Consider the following 18,591-nt stretch of genomic DNA (forward strand, 5'->3'; position numbering starts at 1 on the left):
GACAGAGAGCGTTCCCTCTCCCCGCGTATTTTGGACTGAACCAATAGGATGTGGGGGTTCCTTACGACACGCCCCTTCCATTGCAACGCCTACTTTCCCCCGCTCTGCCTCCTCCCCTCCTAGGTCCCGTTAGTTCGGGAGGTACCCGGATGGAGTGGCACGCATGCGCATAAGCTGACAGGCGCGAAGCTGACAGGCACTGAGGAGGTGCTGGTGGGCCTCGCGTGAGGGGGTCGGGGTGGGGAATAAATATATATATATACTTAAGGTGGGACGCGCTGAGGAGGAGTGAAGCGCCGTCATTTCCCCACGGAGGGAAAACCAGACAGGTGAGGGCGAAGGCGGGGCTGGAGGGGAGGTTGCTGTGGCAACATGGCCCCTCCCCTTCTTCGGAGAGGGCGGGGACAGGGCGAGGTGTGATGGCCACGCCCCCTCTCTTTAAATGAGTCCATCTGGAGGTACATATTAGTAGATCGCCCCTTTTGCGGGTGGGGCATTGTTGCCAGTTATTAAGTGGGGGAGATCCTGCTGGTGACTCCCCCTTTTTGGCGTCCGACCCAGAAAGGAAGCCCATTAACTATGGGTGGGTGGAGAGAGGGCAGAAGAAAGGAGGGCGAAGCATTTGCCACCCCACTCCCCATTGCACCACCTCCTGGGCGCCACTGGCTCAAACTTGGGTCCGCAGATGTAACTGGTCTCCAGCTCCCATTAGCCCCAGCCACTAAGGCTGGTGGTTAGAGGACTATTCGAGTTGTACTTAAGCAAATAATCAGCCAGGGTGGCATAGTGATATTGTGTGGGCTATTGGGGTAGTGGTTAGAGTGTTGGAGCAGGACCTGGGAGCAGTGGTGTAGCGTGGGGGATCAGGGGGGGCCGGGCGCAACATCTGGGGTTAGGGTTAGGGGGCGCAAATCCATGGGTTAGGGGGTGCAAATTACTTGCCTTGCCCCGGGTGCTGACAACCCACGCTACGCCACTGCCTGGGAGGCCAGAGTTCAAACTCCCTCTGCTTGGCCATGATGCTTCACTGGGTGACCTTAGAACAGCCACTGCCTCACAGGGTTGCTGTGGGGATTAAATGACGGAGAGAACCACATACGCTGCATTAAGCTCTTTGGAGAAAAAAGTGGGAAATATTTTTTTCCTTTCCCACTCCTTTTAAAAACAAAACAGTATCTAAAAACGACTAAACCACAAGAAAGAAATATACTCATTTAAACCAGCATAAAAACAATGCAGAGAAAAATCTAAAACAATCTCCTGGATCCAGATTTGGAAAAGGGTGGTCCATTTTGTGGCCTCTCCCTTTTCTTTGTGTGGCATCTCTCTGCCCTTTATCATCTAAGGCCAGAGAAATAGAGGCTATACATAGCTTGATCTTTTAGATCTGTGAGTGTGGGTTGAGTGTGGCATGTTTCTCCGGGCAGAGGGTTTTTTTTCTTTTTAATTTTATTTATTGCATTTATAGCCCACCTTTCCTTCAAGGAGCTCAAAGTGGCAAAGCGGCCTGACCCCATTTTATTTGTGCTATGGCCCAGTGAGGTACAATAGGCTGAAAGATAGTGGTTGGCCAATGTTGCCTAGTAGAGTGTTGTGGCTGTATGGGCATTTGAACTTTGGTTGCAGTGGTCTGACATCAACCAAGTTGGCAGTTTTCAAATTGTCCCTTGGGTGAGGGAGAGAAGAAGTTTGGGAACCAATGGCTTATATGCATGCAATTTTGCGGGGCATATACAGGGACTATTCTGCTGGCACAGGCTGTGTGGCTTAATCACAACTTTAGTGGCTCTGATACACAACAAGTCTGTCTAGCACAGTGGCACACCACACCTGTTGCGGTACCCAGCTGAAAAACAGCCTGGAGCCGCCTTGCCTCTCATCATCCATATAATTGGTGCACCTGCGTCCAGGACCCTGTGGGCAAGACTGGTGTTGTGATCTGCACTTCGCTCCCCCTGGACAGCAGAGGAGGGGGAAAAGTGGCTCCTTTGGTCCCTTATGGCTGAAGCAAAAAAGAGCCATAAACCAAGCCAACTCTGCTTCACTTTTATTGAGCCTCCTGAGCAGCCCTTTCTGCTAATCCACTCAGATGGAATGGCTGTGGATTCCCATTGTGAGAACTTTACTAACAGTGGCAGGTGGTGCCCATTGGGGCTGATGGGGCGGAAGGCAGGGAGCCCAGTAGAAGGTGCAGCCAGAACCAATAACAGGCAGGGCCGACTCATCCTATTTTTGTCCCCATTCTCTTCCTCCCTGCTGAGTTTGACAAGGGCAACACTGAGATTAAGGAAGAAGAGGAGGCTGCCAGCTAGGCCACCTCCTGGGCTGGTTATAAGTAAGAAGACAGGCAGATCAGGGCTGGATGAGGACAGACAGAGAGTGGTGATGTGCTGCCCCATTTGCCCTAATGGACTAGTCTCCATTGGGGCACTGTCCACTGTCTTTATGTAAGAACTTTAGACTGATCTATAGGTGGTGGGCAACAGCAGAGTAGACTTTAAAGACCACTGTGTAAGGAGGCCACCGATCTAAGGTCCAGAACAAAGTGCCACCTTTTGGAAATTTCCCCAGGCATCAGTTCCACCTTTGTAATGTCAGGGAAATGGCAGCTCTAAGTATGGTGTAGTGCAGGCATAGGCAAACTTGGCCCTCCAGATGTTTTGGGACTACAACTCCCATCACCCCTTGCTAACAGGACCAGTGGTCAAGGATGATGGGAGTTGTACTCCCAAAACGTCTGGAGGGCCGAGTTTGCCTATGCCTGGTGTTGCGGTTAGAGTGCTGGATTACGATCAGGGATACTAGGCTTCTAATCGCCACCAAGTCAGCCATGAAGTTTATTGGGTGACCATTGGAGCAGTCACTATATCTCAGCTTAACCACAGGGTTGTTGTGAAGATACAATGGAGAGGTGGGAAAAGTGTGTGGACCAACCTTGAGCTTTATAGTGATTCTAGCTTAGTGCTGGCAGTTTCAGGCAGTGTGGATTCTCAGCCCTTCTTGGAGATTCCAGAAATTGAAACTGGGATCTTTCGCAAGCTGGTGTCCTATCACTGAGCTACAATCCTTCCTCTTTGAAATTTGCTGTATTTCTGTACTGTTGAGAGAAACCTACCTATTCCCCTGGCTATTCAGTGTGATCCTTTATTTACTATGTTTTGACAGACATTCCCTTTGCCCACTCGGAGGCTCATGATCTAAGGGCATAGCTTCTTGTGTTCTTGGGACTGCATTACATTAAACAAAATATGCCAGAATGAGAGCTGGAGAAATATTTCAAATTCCTATGGGTCAGCATTGCAGTTTCAAAGCAATGCCAGACATCTGGGATGTCTTGAAGGTTGGTTTGAATATTTCCCCCCTCCTTAAGCAGAGAATAGAATCAGTGGTAGCTGGGAGATTTGTCTCTGGTGGTCCCTTGCATCATTTTAAAAAAAGAAGGGTTAAGGTCTTTCTAAATCAAGTAGGAACAATTTTATTGCTAAGTTCTTCTGTCTGAAAGTTGACATTTGAAATACTGGTATTCTTTCAACTGGGCAGCAATTTTCATAGCAAAAAGGAAATCTTGCAGGTAGCAGAAAACAACAGTGATTTCTGTGACATTTTGAAGACATTTAAATTTATTTTATGACAGACTCTTGTGGGAAGCTCTTGCCATTAAAAATGGGTTAGCTTTTAAGGTGCCACAAGATTTGTTTTCACTGCAACAGGCTAACTCTAACCACCCAACATCAGTTGTAGGAAATGATTTATCCAGCTATGTGGAGAGGTGACAAAATTGCTTGTTGAGGCATTATGAGGAAGTGATCTAATGGTAAGTGATTTGTAAATTGGGAGAACATCTTCCTACGTAATGGAATCAATTAGATGAGACTGTCTTTCAAGCTCAATTTAGAACAGTAGTTTCGATGAAGCTGCACACCAGACCTTTGCAGCTTACCAGTGTGGGGCTCTGAAACAAATGAAATGAGAGGAAATCGCTGCAAATAAATAAATAAATAAATAAAGTGCAGAGAGGTTTATTTTGTTTGGCCTTTTGAGGTGGACTGTGAAAGATATCAATAGATTTCATTGCGATGAAATTGGATTCATTTATTTGGGACATTGCTGGCCAAAATTGTGCTGCTTTGAGCTCACTGTCCTGCGATGTACTGACTCCTTGAGAGCTGCTGTTTTGATTGCCTTTTTGTGTCCATGTGGTAACTTTGCCCGATTCCCTCGTGTCGGCTCATGCCTTTTTGCCATCTAGAGAGAAAAATAGCCAGTTTGTGTCTCCTCCAGCCTGAGGTGCAGGGGTCGGAAATTCAATCTGTAGTACAAACGGAACCCCTTGCAATCAGTCCAGCTGACTTACCGTACTTTCATTTCAGACGTTCAGGCAAACCACCTTATTCCAGCGCCAGTTGCTTGCAGTGCTCCGTTACATATCAGGATTTGTCTGGATGACTGAGAAATGAAATGGTTATAAGAAGCAATTTCAGCGATCTCTGCATGCACGTCAGAACCCAGGTTAAACTAACTTAAAAATTAAATCCTCATCCCTTTTCTGATTGACCATTAGTATGCCTAACTTGATTCTGAATGTCTATGCTGCTGCCAAAACATCCCCAGCCCCCCAGTTTCCCCACTAATAATAATGTTGGTGGAACTCTGTGGATCGGGCAAGGAATGCTTTCCTTTGTCCATTTCAAAAGGGGCTTGGAGGGGCAGTGTGGTGTTGGGGAACCACAGGCTAGTGGGGCGTGGCCAAGCGCATGCTGAACCAGTCGGACAGCACCTTCGGTTGACAGCTGTGTGGATTGCCAAATGGCTGCTCGGCAGCAGGTGTCCCCAGCAGCTAATCAGATTTGAGCAAGTAAAATGACAGCCTGGGCAGCTGAGAGCAGGTTGAGCTGGTTAGGCGGCCAATAAGAGCGGCTGGCTGTCTCCTCCAGTGAGGGAGTCTCTGGCTGCGAAAGCTGACAGGGATGTTTCCTGGCGCTGCTGTGCAAATTGGATCCCCTCCCCGCGTGCGCGTGTGCTCCTGACTGGCAGCAGATAGAACAGTCCTGTGTGTTGTGACTCACTCCTGAGAATAGCAATGACACTCGTAAAGGGTTGGCGTGGAGCATCTCTGGGCGCCTGCTGCCCCTCAGTGGCCTTTCTTTATTAAGGAAAGCGCCCCCTCCCCTGCTGTGGTCCCCCATCCCAATGAACATGGCCCTTGTCTCCCTGCCAGCTTTGCCACGGCTGCCCGCCCAGCAGACCTGCTTACAAGAGCCGGAGGGATGGTGGTAGTCACGGGGCAGACCAAAGTGAGCGATGCCATGTCGAGTTCGGATGCGGAGGATGACTCTCAAGAACCTGCCACGCCGACGGCCACCCAGGCAGAGCACGCCCTGTCCCTCCTGCCTCAGCAGGTGAGTGAGCTGGTGCCTTTTGCACCCTGGTTGCTTCAGTTTTCAGGGGCTGCCGCTGGAATGGTCCTCTCCCTGGAGGCTTCCCCAGAGCGACACCGAGGATCAGCTTCTTTCAGAAACAATACTTTGCTTTCAGCCTGACTTGCAGCGGTGGGGGCAGGGTCAAGCCCCAGAATCAGTGGTTCCCAAAGTGGGTGGTACCACCCCCTGGGCAGAGTGGTGGGATTACCTAGGGAGGCACTAAGAGGCAAGGGGGTGGCAGGGGGATGCTGGAGGTGTAAATGACTATTCAAGTTCAGCAGTTTTGTTGATTGGATTAAACTAAATAGTGTTAATTGGATTTTGAGTAAATGGGCAATTCTTACTGTTTTGAATTTTATTCTGTTTTTATCTGCCAGAGTGGGTTGTGTAAGCCACTATTCTGAATAATGTTTTTTATAGGGTACGGTATGGTTGAATGTATGGAACGGGGGGGGGGGCAAAAAAGTTTGGGAACCACTGCACTAAATGGACTTACTTTTTAAAAGTATGTATATTACTGATTTCTTGTTTTTGTAACCCACCCTGAGCTTGAAGGGTGGGGTGAACTAGAAGCTATTAACAAATCATGACTTTCAAAACAACTTTGATTTTAAAAAAGTGCTTATACCTAGCATTTTTAATACCCTGGGTGCTAAGGTTTTTCCAGCTTCACGACTGAGAAAACTCAGTGTAGGTTAGGAATATTCAGACTTCTTAGGTTTCCTGGCGTTAGCATGTTCTATACACCCAACTAGGGGTTGACAGGTGGAGTCTGGGCACAAAATGAGCAATTGAGCAGATATCAGTCCACTGGGCACATCACATGACTGTCCTCTTTTTGCAGCTGAGGGAAAACAGGATACTTACAAACTCCTGCTAAGCTGTGTTTGCTTGGTGGCTTGCAGTTCTGTTAGTGCTCTTGAATAGTTGAAAACACCTGCAGTCTGCAGCTCCAGCTGATCTTGGAGATGGATGTGCAGAACTGGGTGCAAGTGCCAGCCCAGAGTGACTGATCGCTTGCAAGTGCCACCCTTCCTTGTCTCCTCACAGTCTGCCTCCTGCTTCTGCCTTCTACACAAAGTCATCTGCTGCTGAGTCATGTTTGAGCAGTGACATGAGCCTAAGAGGAGCCCTGCAGGATCAGTCCAAAGGTCCACCTAGCCCCATGCATCCTGCCTTCTGCAGTAGCTGACCAGGTGCCTCCATGAAACCCACCATGTACAGGGCAGCAAGGTGACAGCTCTCTCTCTTGCTGTTGCTCCCCTGCAACTGGTACCCAGTGACATCCTGAGCCTGGGAATGCCATATAGGGGTGGGAGTGAACCTGCACTGGGCTTTGGTGCTTCATGGTTAGACAGCAGCTATGGTCCAAGGTACATTGACCTATCTGAGACTGGTGCACCAACTGGGAATTTCAGACCTGAAGGCATGTGCCATAGGCTGGATTGCTGCTTTGTGTGAGGCTACCCCTTGAAGGGACACGGGTGGCACTGTGGTCTAAACCACTGAGCCTTGGGCTTGCCGATCAGAAGGTTGGCGGTTCAAATCCCTGCGACGGGTGAGCTTCCATTGCTCGGTCCCAGATCCTGCCAACCTAGCAGTTCGAAAGCACGTCAAAGTGCAAGTAGATAAATAGGTACTGCTCTGGCGGGAAGGTAAACGGCATTTCCGTGCGCTGCTCTGGTTCAACAGAAGCGGCTTAGTCATGCTGGCCACATGACCTGGAAGCTGTCCGCGAACAAACGCCGGCTCCCTCGGCCAGTAAAGCGAGATGAGCACTGCAACCCCAGAGTCGTCCACGACTGGACTTAACGGTCAGGGGTCCCTTCACCTTTACCCCTTGAAGCATCTCCTAAGATACTTCAGGCAGTTGATGATGTGTCAGTATGAAGAAAAAGTGCAGCGTTTGGGACTCTTTAGTTTAGAGAAAAGGTGGCAAAAAACAAGTTTATAAAATTATGCATGGCACGGGGAAGGTGGATAGAGAATTTTTTTCTGCCTCTCTCATAACACTAGAACTCGTGGACATCCAATGAAACTGAAGGGTGGAAGATTAAGAACAGGTAAAAAAAAAACACCATTCTTCACAGAGCACATAGTTAAACTGCCCCCTTGTTTTTGTTTTTAAAAAATTAAAGTTTCAAGCTGTCCCCTTGTTTTTATCTGCCCTGCGTTCATCTTTTTTATTGTTCTTAACTGATTTTACTGTTTTGCTCATGTTATTTTATTTTGTAAATAGATTTGTAATTAGGAAGGAAAGATATACACTCTTTTAAAGAAGTAAAATATAGACCACCTCCCTCTTCTCAAATTTGTCTAGTCCCATTTTAAAGCCCTCTGAGCTGGTGGCCACTGCCCATATCTTGCAGCAGGGATTTCCACAGCGTGTGACAAAGTCCTCTCTTTTGTCTGCCCTGAAACTCTCACCCTTCAGCTTCCTAAGATTGCCCAATCAGGTTCTAGTATTCCGAGAACCAGCATGGTGTAGTGGTTAGCGTCTCAGACTAGAACCTTGGAGACCAGGGTTAAAATCTCCACTTGGCCATGAAGCTCTCACAGTGGGTGACTTTAGGGGCAGTCAATGCCTTTCAGTTTAACCTACCTCACAGGGTTGTTGTGAGGATAAAATGGAGAGGAGGAAAACTATGTATGGCACCTTGAGTTCCTTGGAGGAAATTTTGGGATACAGATCCAATAAAATAAAAATCAAAAGTATAAAAAGAGGGAGAAATATGTTCATCCACTTTCTCCACACTGGCTTGTTTGTATTCAGTGCAGCCTGAATTAACTTGATCCATCACTGCAAGGAACTGCATACCCCCTAAATCTGTTCTAGGGGGCAGATTTGGGTAGGATGTGGGGCATGGGGAAGATTGGGAAGTTTTATTGGGCAAGCATAAATTTTCAACTGATGGGAAATGATACTTGAATGCCGACCTATGTGCTGAATTTCGACACAAATTGTTTCTTCCTCCCAGTTCCCTGAAGTGGTTCCACTGAATGTTGGAGGAGCTTATTTCACTACCAGGTTGTCAACACTGCGGCGCCACGAAGACACAATGCTCTCTGCTATGTTCAGTGGCCGACACTACATCCCAACGGATGCGGAGGGGAGATACTTTATTGACCGAGACGGGAAGTTCTTTGGGTATGTCTTCTTTGCCTGTGGCACTCCCTTAGCTACAAAAGCTCCAGGAGCAAGGCTGTTCCTCTGTCCCTTGGAGGTAGCGTGATCTGTATGCCCCTTCTACCTTCGCACTCATGTTCCCATAGGGGTGATGGGAACTGCTCTAGTCGGCCAAAGAACATCAGCTGGCAAGGTCTAGACTTTCAAGAAAGGAGATTCCAACTAAACATTAGAAAGAACCTTCTGATGGGAAGTTCAACAGTGGAACGTACTCTCTCAGAAGGTGGTGGACTCCTTCATTTGGGATTTTTAAGCTGAGGTTGGATGACTGTCAGAGATTATTTCGCTGTGATCCTTTGCTGCAGTGGGTTGGAGCAAATGACCTTTGGAGTCTGTTCTAACTTTACAAGTTTATGCTGCTGTTATTCTAAGAACTGGGAGTAATTGTTTTGGAGGACAATGTTGGTGGAGCTGTTTGTGGTCAGAATGTCAGTCTATCTGCAGTCTGCTGGACCAGGTCTCCCTGACATATTCCTGTGGTTGGAGGTATATATTGTATTACTGGAAGTGGTGGATTTTGAGTGCTTTTTTGGGTGGTAGGTAGCAGTGTGGCAATGAGTCTTTCTGTGCTGGATTCACATTTGTGGAATATTGTCCACCGGGTGGCTTGCCTGGTGCCATCATTACATATTTTTAGGCACCAGGCAAAAACATTACTTTTCTGTCAGGCCTTTGGCTTTTAATTATCTGTGGCCTCTTTATTACTTTATTAAACTTAAACCCCACCTTTTTCTCCAAGGAGTCCAAGGTGATGTATGTGGTTCTCATCCTGCCTCATTTAATCCCCCACAACACCCCTGTGAAATAGGTTAGGCTGACAGGCAGTTAATGGCCCAAGGACACAACCAGTGAACTTCATGGCTGAGTGCACATTTGAACCCTGGTATCCTGGTCCTAGTCTGACACTCTAAAAAAAAGTACACTACACTGGCTCTCTTGAGTGGGTGGGATGTCTTAATCTTGCCTTTTAAAATGCAAATTTGCTTTAAGACCTTTTTTATCTGTTTTGTTTAATGCTAGTTTTGATGTAAATGCTATTTAATTCTTTCTGAGAGTCGCTTTGAGTTGCTTTTGTAAAAAAGTGACTAATAAGTTTAATCAATCAATCAATAATACCATATTGGCCCAAATAGAAGCCGCACCCGAATATAAGCTGCACCTTTAAAATTGGAGGGGGTAAAAGAAAAGAAAAAATACCCGATTATAAGCTGCCCCATTCCTAGCTGCTCCTGGCTGCATACTGAGTGGGGGGAGCCATGCTGTCTTGTGAACAGCCTTCCTTGCTCTCTTCCTTCCCAGCCTTTGGGGAGAGGATGGGGGACTATGCGCGGGGTGGGCTGGGCGCCTCTTTGCCACACTCCTGGTGCTGCTTGCCCCATGTTCCTGGCTGCATACCATAAGGTTGCGAATATAAGCCGTACTTTAACTTTTCATGGTCGTAATTTGGGGGGAAAGTGAGGCTTATGTTCAGGCCAATACAGTAATAATAATATGAATGGAAACTGCATAAGAGCTTCAGCTCAAGAGATGGTTGGAATGGGGTGGGGCACCCTTCGGATTTTCCGTCTCATGCCCTGACTTTGAGCGCTGGACAGGATCAGATGGCAAGTAACAGATGCCCTTTGTTTGTGCTGCATGTGGTCACTAATAGGATTGATTAGTCAAAGTGACTGTGCTGCTTTTGCCTCTGGAAACAGGATATTAAAAGGTTCTTCAGCCCTTGGAATGCTGACCTTCCTGTTTCAGAATAAATGTGTAATATCCTGACCTTGCAAAGTCAGCTACTTAAATTAGTGCTGCCATGCGTCCGGAATTTCCCGGACATAGCTGGGATTCAGCCCTCGGAAATGGCATCTGGGTGGAAATAGCTAAAATGTCCGGGAAAATCCAGAGATATGGGAAGCCATGTCAGAAGTGTAGATTTAGCTGAATTCCCTTAAAAATAACTCAAAGCCTCATGGTGGGGGTTTTTGGTTGTTGTTGTTTTTTGCTAAAAAAACTCAACAACTTTTGTGTCTGGATTTTCATTTTTTGAAATATGGCAACCCTACAAATAGACCCCGTCTTGTTTTGTTCCTATATCCCAACTTTTAAAATAGAAATGGCTGAAAACTCTGAAACACATGTGCAGTGTTATCTTGACAAACATGAAGACAGTATGATTCCCCTTGAGAGAATTTCCCTCTCGGGGCTAGCCCCAAAGGCCTGCAGCATTTGTTCCACCATGTGCATCCCAGAATCCCCTGTGGTGTATGGCTGCTTCATTGAAACATGTTGGATCTAAGCATCTGCTTGGGTCAGTTGGAATTTCTTGGGTGAAGATAATTCTAGCTTTAATGACATTATATTATCTAGTCTAGAGCAAATGCAATATATAGTATTAATAAAAGTTATATGATAAAGTAAGATTAAAAAACTGCCCTATATCCTTTGAACCCTTTTGCATATTCCCGGAGGTACGAGTTCCACAGTTTGGGAAACTGATCTACAGCCCCAGTTTTGAACACATTGCCTGCAATGTAATGAGAAGGAGATGGGGTGTGTGTTTTGGAAACCATCAACCAAACTGTATACTCAAGTTCCTTCTGCCTTTTCTTTTTTTAGGGACGTGCTCAATTTCCTGCGGTCTGGCGACTTGCCTCCAAGGGAACGCGTGAGGGCAGTTTACAAGGAAGCCCAATATTATTCCATTGGACCCTTGCTAGACCTTCTTGAGGAGCTCCAGCCCCTCAAAGGAGAAAAAGTCCGGCAAGCTTTCCTGGGCTTGATGCCATATTACAAAGGTAAATTGAAGGGGTGGGGGCAGGCAGCTTGTGGGTGTGTCTTGCAGCAGGCCAGAAGTGCTTTTGAAACAGTGCCCTCTCAATGTTTTGAACTGCAACAGAAGCAGAGTTAGGGCAGTGCAAGTGGTGTGGTTGCACCAGGTGCCGTAAGGGTGTCAAATGGCACAGGGTGGCATATTTCTAAGGTCTGCCCCTGACTGCAACTCCCATCACCTGCAGCCAGCATAGCCATATAATAAAGGTAAAGGGACCCCTGACCATTCGGTCCAGTCGTGGCCAACTCTGGGGTTGTGGCGCTCATCTCGCTTTATTGGCTGAGGGAGCCGGTGTACAGCTTCCGGGTCATGTGGCTAGCATGACTAAGCCGCTTATGTCGAAGCAAAGCACCACACGGAAACAGCATTTACCTTCCCGCCGGAGTGGTACCTATTTCTCTACTTGCACTTTGATGTGCTTTCGAACTGCTAGGTTGGCAGAAGCAGGGACCGAGCAACGGGAGCTCACCCTGTCGTGGGGATTCGAACTGCCGACCTTCTGATCGGCGAGTCCTAGGCTCTGTGGTTTAACCCACAGCGCCACCTGCGTCCCAGCCATATAATACTTGGTCTGAAAGGAGCTTGGTTGTGCTGGTTGGGGCTGTGGAAGGTTGAAGTCTGAAACATCTGAAAGCACCCATTTGAGGAACGCACATCTTCTCAATGTTCGTTTTTTCACACACCTCTCTTCCTTGCTTTTCAGAGCACCTGGAGCGGATTGTGGAGATTGCAAAGCTGCGCGCCATGCAGCGGAAGGCCCGCTTTGCCAAGCTGAAGATCTGCGTTTTCAAGGAGGAGATGCCCATCACGCCCTACGAGTGCCCGCTCTTCAACTCCCTGCGCTTTGAGCGGAGCGAGGGCGAGGCCAAGCTCTTTGAACACCACTGTGAGGTGGACGTGTCCTTTGGGCCTTGGGAGGCCGTGGCGGACGTGTATGACCTCCTCCACTGCATTGTGACGGACCTCTCCAGCAAGGGCATCACGGTGGACCACCAGTGCATTGGGGTCTGCGACAAGCACCTGATCAACCACTACTACTGCAAGCGCCCCATTTACGAGTTCAAGATCACGTGGTGGTGAGCCCATCCGGGCGTGGGAAGAGGTAGCTGGCTGGTTTTGCCATCTTCTCCATGGCCTTGTTGCCCTGCGTTCCGAGTAACGGTGGCACTGCTGATAGCGTGCTGGAGTCTTATCTTGGCAGGAGAACTTAACCTCCATTCATAGCTATGCAGCAAACTGGGGTCTCTCCTGTGATTCTTGCTTCCAGGAAGAGAAATCCTTCTGGAAGGACACATGCTACTGTGGCTGACACATAGGGTCCCAGTAGAGGTATATGCCAGTTGGTGTGTATTGAGGTTTTTGGAAGGGCTCTAACCTGCAATTCAAGCCTTTTTCGGCCTATGCTGGTCTCACTTGCCTGCACTTGCCTAGGGGGCACCGCCACACCGTTGCACAATCTTCCAACTGCACCCCTGGAGACATAGTTAGCTGTTCTGTAGCCACCTGGCGTTGGAAGTGCACAGGAGCACTTTATTTTTACACCACATCCGCTGGCATGTGACTTTTTGCTGCTGTTTCAACCTTCAGGACAGAAGGACAAAGTACTTTTCAGAGATGCTGAGGTTTCAGAAGTGAATTATCTCTACAAATGTCTGAACTTTCTCTGTGTTAAATCCCTGCTTTATTTATGTGTCTGTATTGGTTAATTCTTTTAGGTGTTTGTGTTGAAATTTAATTTATTTCCACTCCCCTGACCCCAAAGGGCAGGTGTTGGGTGGTTCTTTTTAACTCCTTGGTGCTTGTTCAGACCGCATAGGTTGCATTCTTAAATGAATTCAAAAATAACGGTTATATATATATATTAAAAAATGTGCCTGTTTATTGCTTTGGGTGCTTTAGCTGTTGACTATACCTGGATGGAAACTTCTCCCGCACTTTGATGAAGTGTCAGTGAGCCAGCCCCAAATCTCATGGCCAGAAGTTACTGTTAGCATGGAAACTTTCTCAGCTTGGCGATGGCTGGCATGCTTCTTTGGGGATTGGAGCATGCAGGATCATCGCAGCCAGATGTTTTATTGGATTGGCCTGTTATTGGCTGAATTAAGAGCACATGATTAAACTGTGGAACTTTCCGCCACAGGAGGCAGTGATGACCACCAATTTAGATGGTTTTAAAAGAGGATTGGATAAATTCATGGAGGAAAGGGCTATCGATGGCTGAAAGCCACAGTGATGATGCTCTGCCTCCATGGTCAGAAACAGTAATGCTTCTGAATACCAGGTGCTGGAAGCCACAGGAAGGGAGAGGGCTCTTGTGCTTGGATCCTGCTTGTGTGCTTACCAAAAGAGGCATCTGGTTGGCCACTGTGAGAAAAGGATGCTGCACTAAATGGGCCGTTGGCCTGATCCAGCATGGCTTATGTTCATTCATTTCAGTGAGTCTACTCTGAGTAAAGGGCAGGGGTACCTTTACCTTTACCTTACTCTGAGTAAAACTTAATTGAATGCCACCCAGTGGAAATTATTTCCAGGAAGACACGTGATTAGAGTAGTCTGGGGTTCTATGAATTGTTCTCATCCCTCTCCCCCTGCCCTCCCGGTACAAATAAGCTGATGTTCGTTTATGGGGAGATAAAAAATGATTCTGAGCATACTCCTTTAGTAGATTTGGCAAGCAATTCATTATGACTGTTAAAAAATTTCTTTAAGAGTATATTTTACCCAGATGTCTCTATGCATTACGACCTTCAATGCCTTCTGCAAAAATGAGAAATGTAAATGGATTTGCAAGGTGGGAGTTATTTGTTGTCTTCAAACAGTGGATATTGCAATGATAAAACCATTCAAGTATGTTATTTCACCTCTCTCCCCTTTTACAGCCCATATTTTGTATTGAAACGTGTTGTGTCTCAGTAACGTGCAATAAATTATCTCACTATGGTCACTATCTGAGCTCACAATTATCTTTTTTTTAAGGCTGCCAAACACTAAAAGCAGGGCTGGGTGGGTATCATAATATGCTCCTCCCTTTAGGAGACCCCCTACCACTTTTATTTTCTGCCAGAATAGCTTCAAAAAACAACAGCAAGCTAGTCTCTGTCCTCAGGTTTACAACCTAAAAAAAGCAAAGAAAGATGAGGGGAAAGGGACAGGTAGGGAGGAGGAAAAAAGCACACTCAGGTATCAGTTCTTGAAGCTGTAGCTCTTAAAATAGTTCTGGCAGCCAGCCAACATGATGCTCTCCAATTGACAGACACTAACTGTCACCATTCCTGGTAACTGGCAATGCTGGTATAATGATAATTACTTTACGTTTTATATCCCACCATTGCTTCCAATGAGCTCAAGGTGGAATACATTGTTCCCCCCACTTCCCATTTTCTCTTCACAACAACCTTGTGAGGTAGGTTAGGCTGAGATAGGGCTGAGCAGGGATTTGAACCCAGGTGTCCCATGTCCTAACCTGACACTAACCACTACACCACTACTGCTTGATGGGGCTTGGAGTCCAACATATGAAAGGACACAATGATGCCTACCCCTTGTGCATGCCAAAACAGATGAGTGGGATATTAATGGATAATAATGGATAATTAATAATAGACAGGGTGAGAGGATACAAACTTTAAAAAAATAATAGACAACAAAACTACCTTTTAGCTGCATAGGTGCCTAGGATGGTGTACAGAACATTTTACAGTATCCCCAATTCTCAGCACTCTTATCTTTCTCTGTGTGTGTGTTTGTAAAAACATCTCCCAAATATCCCCCCCCCCAAAAAACCCCCTGACTTTCATTATTAAAAAAAAAATCTATATCAGGAATGGGGAACTTTTCCCACTCACGCTCTTCCCTCCTTTTTGGGTATGTGTGAGACATGCACCAACAGCTGACTTCGCGACGAGGCAAAAGTGCTCTCGTGCTCGTCATGAATGCACACGTGCACACGCGCATTAAGCCGGGCTATCCACACGGGGACCCGGAAGTGAGCGGCTACCTACATCTCTAAAAACTTCCATATCTCTACAGCGTCCATGAAGTTCCTCCCTCGGCTCGGCCCCGCCCCTCCCCTCTGTCAGTCTCCGTCACGTGCTCAGGGCGATCGGACGCCCGGCGCCGCCCTTCGCTTGCCCGCTGCGGAAGTGACGCAAGGACGCCGAAGGGCGGGGGAAGGAGGAGGAGGAAGAAGGAGAAACAAGCTGGTGAGGAGACGCAGGAGGCGGCGAAGGGCCCCCCAGGTGAGTCTGGCTGGCTGTGGGGCCGAAGAGGGAGGGGAAAAGGGGTTTCAAAACCCCATGGAGTTTGGGGGTGGGAAGGAAGGAGAGTGAAAGGGCCCCGCACCCTCCCCCCTCCCATCTCTCCTTCCTTACTGAGTAATCTGGGAGCTTTAATTGCTGTAATTATCGTGTTTGTCACTGAATGGCCCTGCTATTGTTAATTTATCTATTGCATTGATGTCCCACCTTCTTCCCCTCCGAGGAGCTCCAGGTGGGGAACGTGGTTCTTCTCCCCCCCCCCTTTCCATGTAATCCCCACAACGACCCTGTGAGGTAGGCTAGGCTGAGAGACAGGGACTGGCCCAAGGTCACCCAGGGAGCTGCATGGTTTAATGGGGGATTTGAACCCTGGTCTCAGCCCAACACTTTAACCACTACACCACACTGGCTCAGTTAGGTTCAGTGGTTTCACAGGGTCAGCTTTGGGTAGAGCTTAGTTGGGTGCAACCCATCGTATTATGTGGCTAAGATCAAAGTGAAAGATATGTTGTGTAAATCATATTTACGACGGCTTTATTTTGCAAGTTAACTATAACTATTATCAGTTAATGCATTATATTTACCTTACTTTACTACTTATGGATCAACTGTACATTATATTATCAGTGAATGATGGTATCGTTTGTTAAAAATAATTTTAGCATTATGGATCTTATCAAATGTTAGCTGCTGTTTCCAGCTGCGTGAATGTTTTGAGGTCTCTGCCTTTTTAAACATATACTTGATTTTTAAAACTGTTTTTCAACCTATTGTTTTGATTATATGGCTGTCATTGCCCTTGAGACTTAAGTGAAAGGTGATCTATAAAGGGATAAATTAATAATAGTAATAGTCATACCTGGCAGTAGATCCGTTGAGTTGCTTCCAGTTAAACTGCACTCAAGAGGAGACCCACCAAAATGAAGGGGCCTAAGAACCTAGGATCAGAAGGTTCGGCGGTTCGAATCTCCGTGATGGGGTGAGCTCCCGTTGCTCAGTCCCAGCTCCTGCCAACCTAGCAGTTCGAAAGCACATCAAAGTACAAGTAGATAAATAGGTACCGCTCCGGTGGGAAGGTAAATGGCCTTTCCGTGCACTGCTCTAGTTCGCCAGAAGCGGCTTAGTCATGCTGGCCACATGACCCAGAAGTTGTACGCCAGCTCCCTTGGCCAATAAAGCGAGATGAGCCCCGCAACCCCAGAGTCGTCCGCTACTGGACTTAACAGTCAGGGGTCCCTTTACCCCTTGAAGCATCTGCTAAGATACTTCATGCAGTAGATGATGTGTCAGTATGAGGAAAAAGTGCTGTGTTTGGGACTCTTTAGTTTACAGAAAAGGTGTTTGGGACTCTTTTAGTTTAGAGAAAAGAGTTGGCCACGACTGGACCTAATGGTCAGGGGTCCCTTTACCTTTAAGGAAGTCATGCCCATTCATTTTAGTGAGCCTACTCTGAGTAGGACCAACACTGGTTACACTGAAATCAGTGGACTTGAGTAACAAAAGTGGTTGACTTTTTGAGTTGGACGTCACCCTAAGTGCTGCGTAGTGGGTCACTTCTCTCCTCCCCTGAGGACAAGGTGGTCCTTTATGACCACAAATGGTAGGTTACCTACAATTATATACTTTATATTGAATATGTAATTACATTGTATATAAAGACTTAACAACAGTAGATAAAACTGGAATTAAATTTAGTATTGCTGTTAAAAAAATCATGGTGAAGAAGCAGTTATAGATGGGCTGGTCTTCCCTGGCTTTGGAGGAAGAGTGCAAAGGTCCCTCTTGTATAAACTGGAAACTTAAAACTATAAATAGAACTGTTGTGTGATAAAGTATTATTAGTTTTTGAGTTACTTTAATAGTGATTTACAGGCTTATGCAGAATTTTTTTTTTTGCTTGGGAAGTTAGCATGTTGTTCTCCAACTGTTGGTATGGAGGTAATCATGTTTTGTTGTCAACTTATTAACTGTGTGTGTGTAGACTGTAGTAATTTGTCTTAACTTTTTTAATGAGTCATGGGAGCTGCCCTCCCAACATAAGCTGGGAGCTTAACATTATTATGATTAGCAGTGTTATATGAATTTTATTTATTTTAGCATTGTGTTGATATCACTGTTAAATGCAATAATAAACTAGTCAGTGTTGCAGGGTGGTTGTCAGGAGACAAATGGGAGTTTGGGGAAATAATCATATTGAGGATTGGGGACAAAATCGTAGCTCAGGTGGATGCATGTATGCCAAGAATTAAGCAACAGGTATTCTGAGCGTGTGATCAGTCAAGGAATTTTTGTAACCAGTACCAGAATTAGGATTCCATGTTCTGACCCACAAAAGATCACTATTTGCTTTTCCCCAAGTGGTGTTTTCTAGTATAGTAATTTATTCCTGCATTGCAGGGGGTTGGACTAGATGACCCTCAGAATACCCTTTCAACTCCGGAGTTCTATGATTCCATGAGCTGTGGGTGGGTGTGTTTTTTTAGTTACTGCTTTTGTTAAACAATTGGTAGTTAGCACCCTTTCCTGCTATAAATCAGAGATCTAACAGTAGATCCTAATCTACTTTCTGCCCACCCCTGGCCATACACCACCTTGAGTTCCCTGAGCTGGGAGAAACAATATTATTTTTGTAGCATCACAAGGTGTTTAGTAGTACTTATGGCGTACAAGAAGGCAGGTTCCTGCTCTTGAGGGCCTTAGCCTATAAAATGCAGCATCATAAGAACTGATGTCTGAGTTTGTTTCTTCCACTAGGCAAATTTAAGCCTAATCTCTAGTGGCAGGGAGTTCCACACCCAAAAACACACCCAAAAAGAAAAAAAAAACATCCAAGCAGTTTACAACACATTAAATAAAACAATCCAGCATAAAACAAATTCAAGCTGCAAGGACAATATTTCATATTCTTCT

The 18,591-nt window shown here is 46.5% G+C and overlaps 2 protein-coding genes and 1 long non-coding RNA gene across 10 annotated transcripts in view; 2 read left to right on the top strand and 1 right to left on the bottom strand.

Annotated features, from left to right (window-relative positions):
- The window catches only part of LOC309358035, a 143,182-nt gene that overhangs the window by 78,841 nt on the left and 45,750 nt on the right, over positions 1-18,591 (bottom strand). The gene's annotated exons all lie outside the window — the stretch shown is intronic.
- Positions 154-14,372, top strand: KCTD7 (potassium channel tetramerization domain containing 7). 3 transcript variants are annotated; one of them, XM_081890649.1, is made up of 6 exons: positions 155-329; positions 4,371-4,509; positions 5,219-5,399; positions 8,399-8,568; positions 11,212-11,390; positions 12,129-14,372. In XM_081890649.1, the coding sequence occupies exons 3-6, from the start codon at positions 5,268-5,270 to the stop codon at positions 12,503-12,505; spliced, it is 858 nt and encodes a 285-aa protein (XP_081746775.1). In that variant the 5' UTR covers positions 155-329; positions 4,371-4,509; positions 5,219-5,267; the 3' UTR covers positions 12,506-14,372. The 3 variants fall into 3 exon arrangements, with proteins under 3 accessions (XP_081746777.1, XP_081746775.1, XP_081746776.1); XM_081890650.1 differs by lacking the exon at positions 155-329 and adding an exon at positions 2,759-3,410 and having other exon boundaries at positions 3,673-4,509; XM_081890651.1 differs by lacking the exon at positions 4,371-4,509 and having other exon boundaries at positions 154-329.
- RABGEF1 (RAB guanine nucleotide exchange factor 1) overlaps positions 15,562-18,591 on the top strand; it is a 29,002-nt gene continuing 25,972 nt past the window's right edge. For 2 of the 6 annotated variants that reach the window (XM_081890508.1, XM_081890511.1), the window contains exon 1: positions 15,562-15,663. The gene's annotated coding sequence lies outside the window, so the exon portion shown is untranslated. Of the gene's footprint in view, positions 15,668-18,591 lie in introns of all 6 variants that reach the window. The other 4 variants (XM_081890512.1, XM_081890513.1, XM_081890509.1 and 1 more) reach the window with 4 other exon arrangements.

Source organism: Podarcis melisellensis, assembly GCF_964234715.1.
Source record: "Podarcis melisellensis genome assembly, chromosome: 15".
Taxonomy (NCBI): Eukaryota; Metazoa; Chordata; class Lepidosauria; order Squamata; family Lacertidae; genus Podarcis; species Podarcis melisellensis.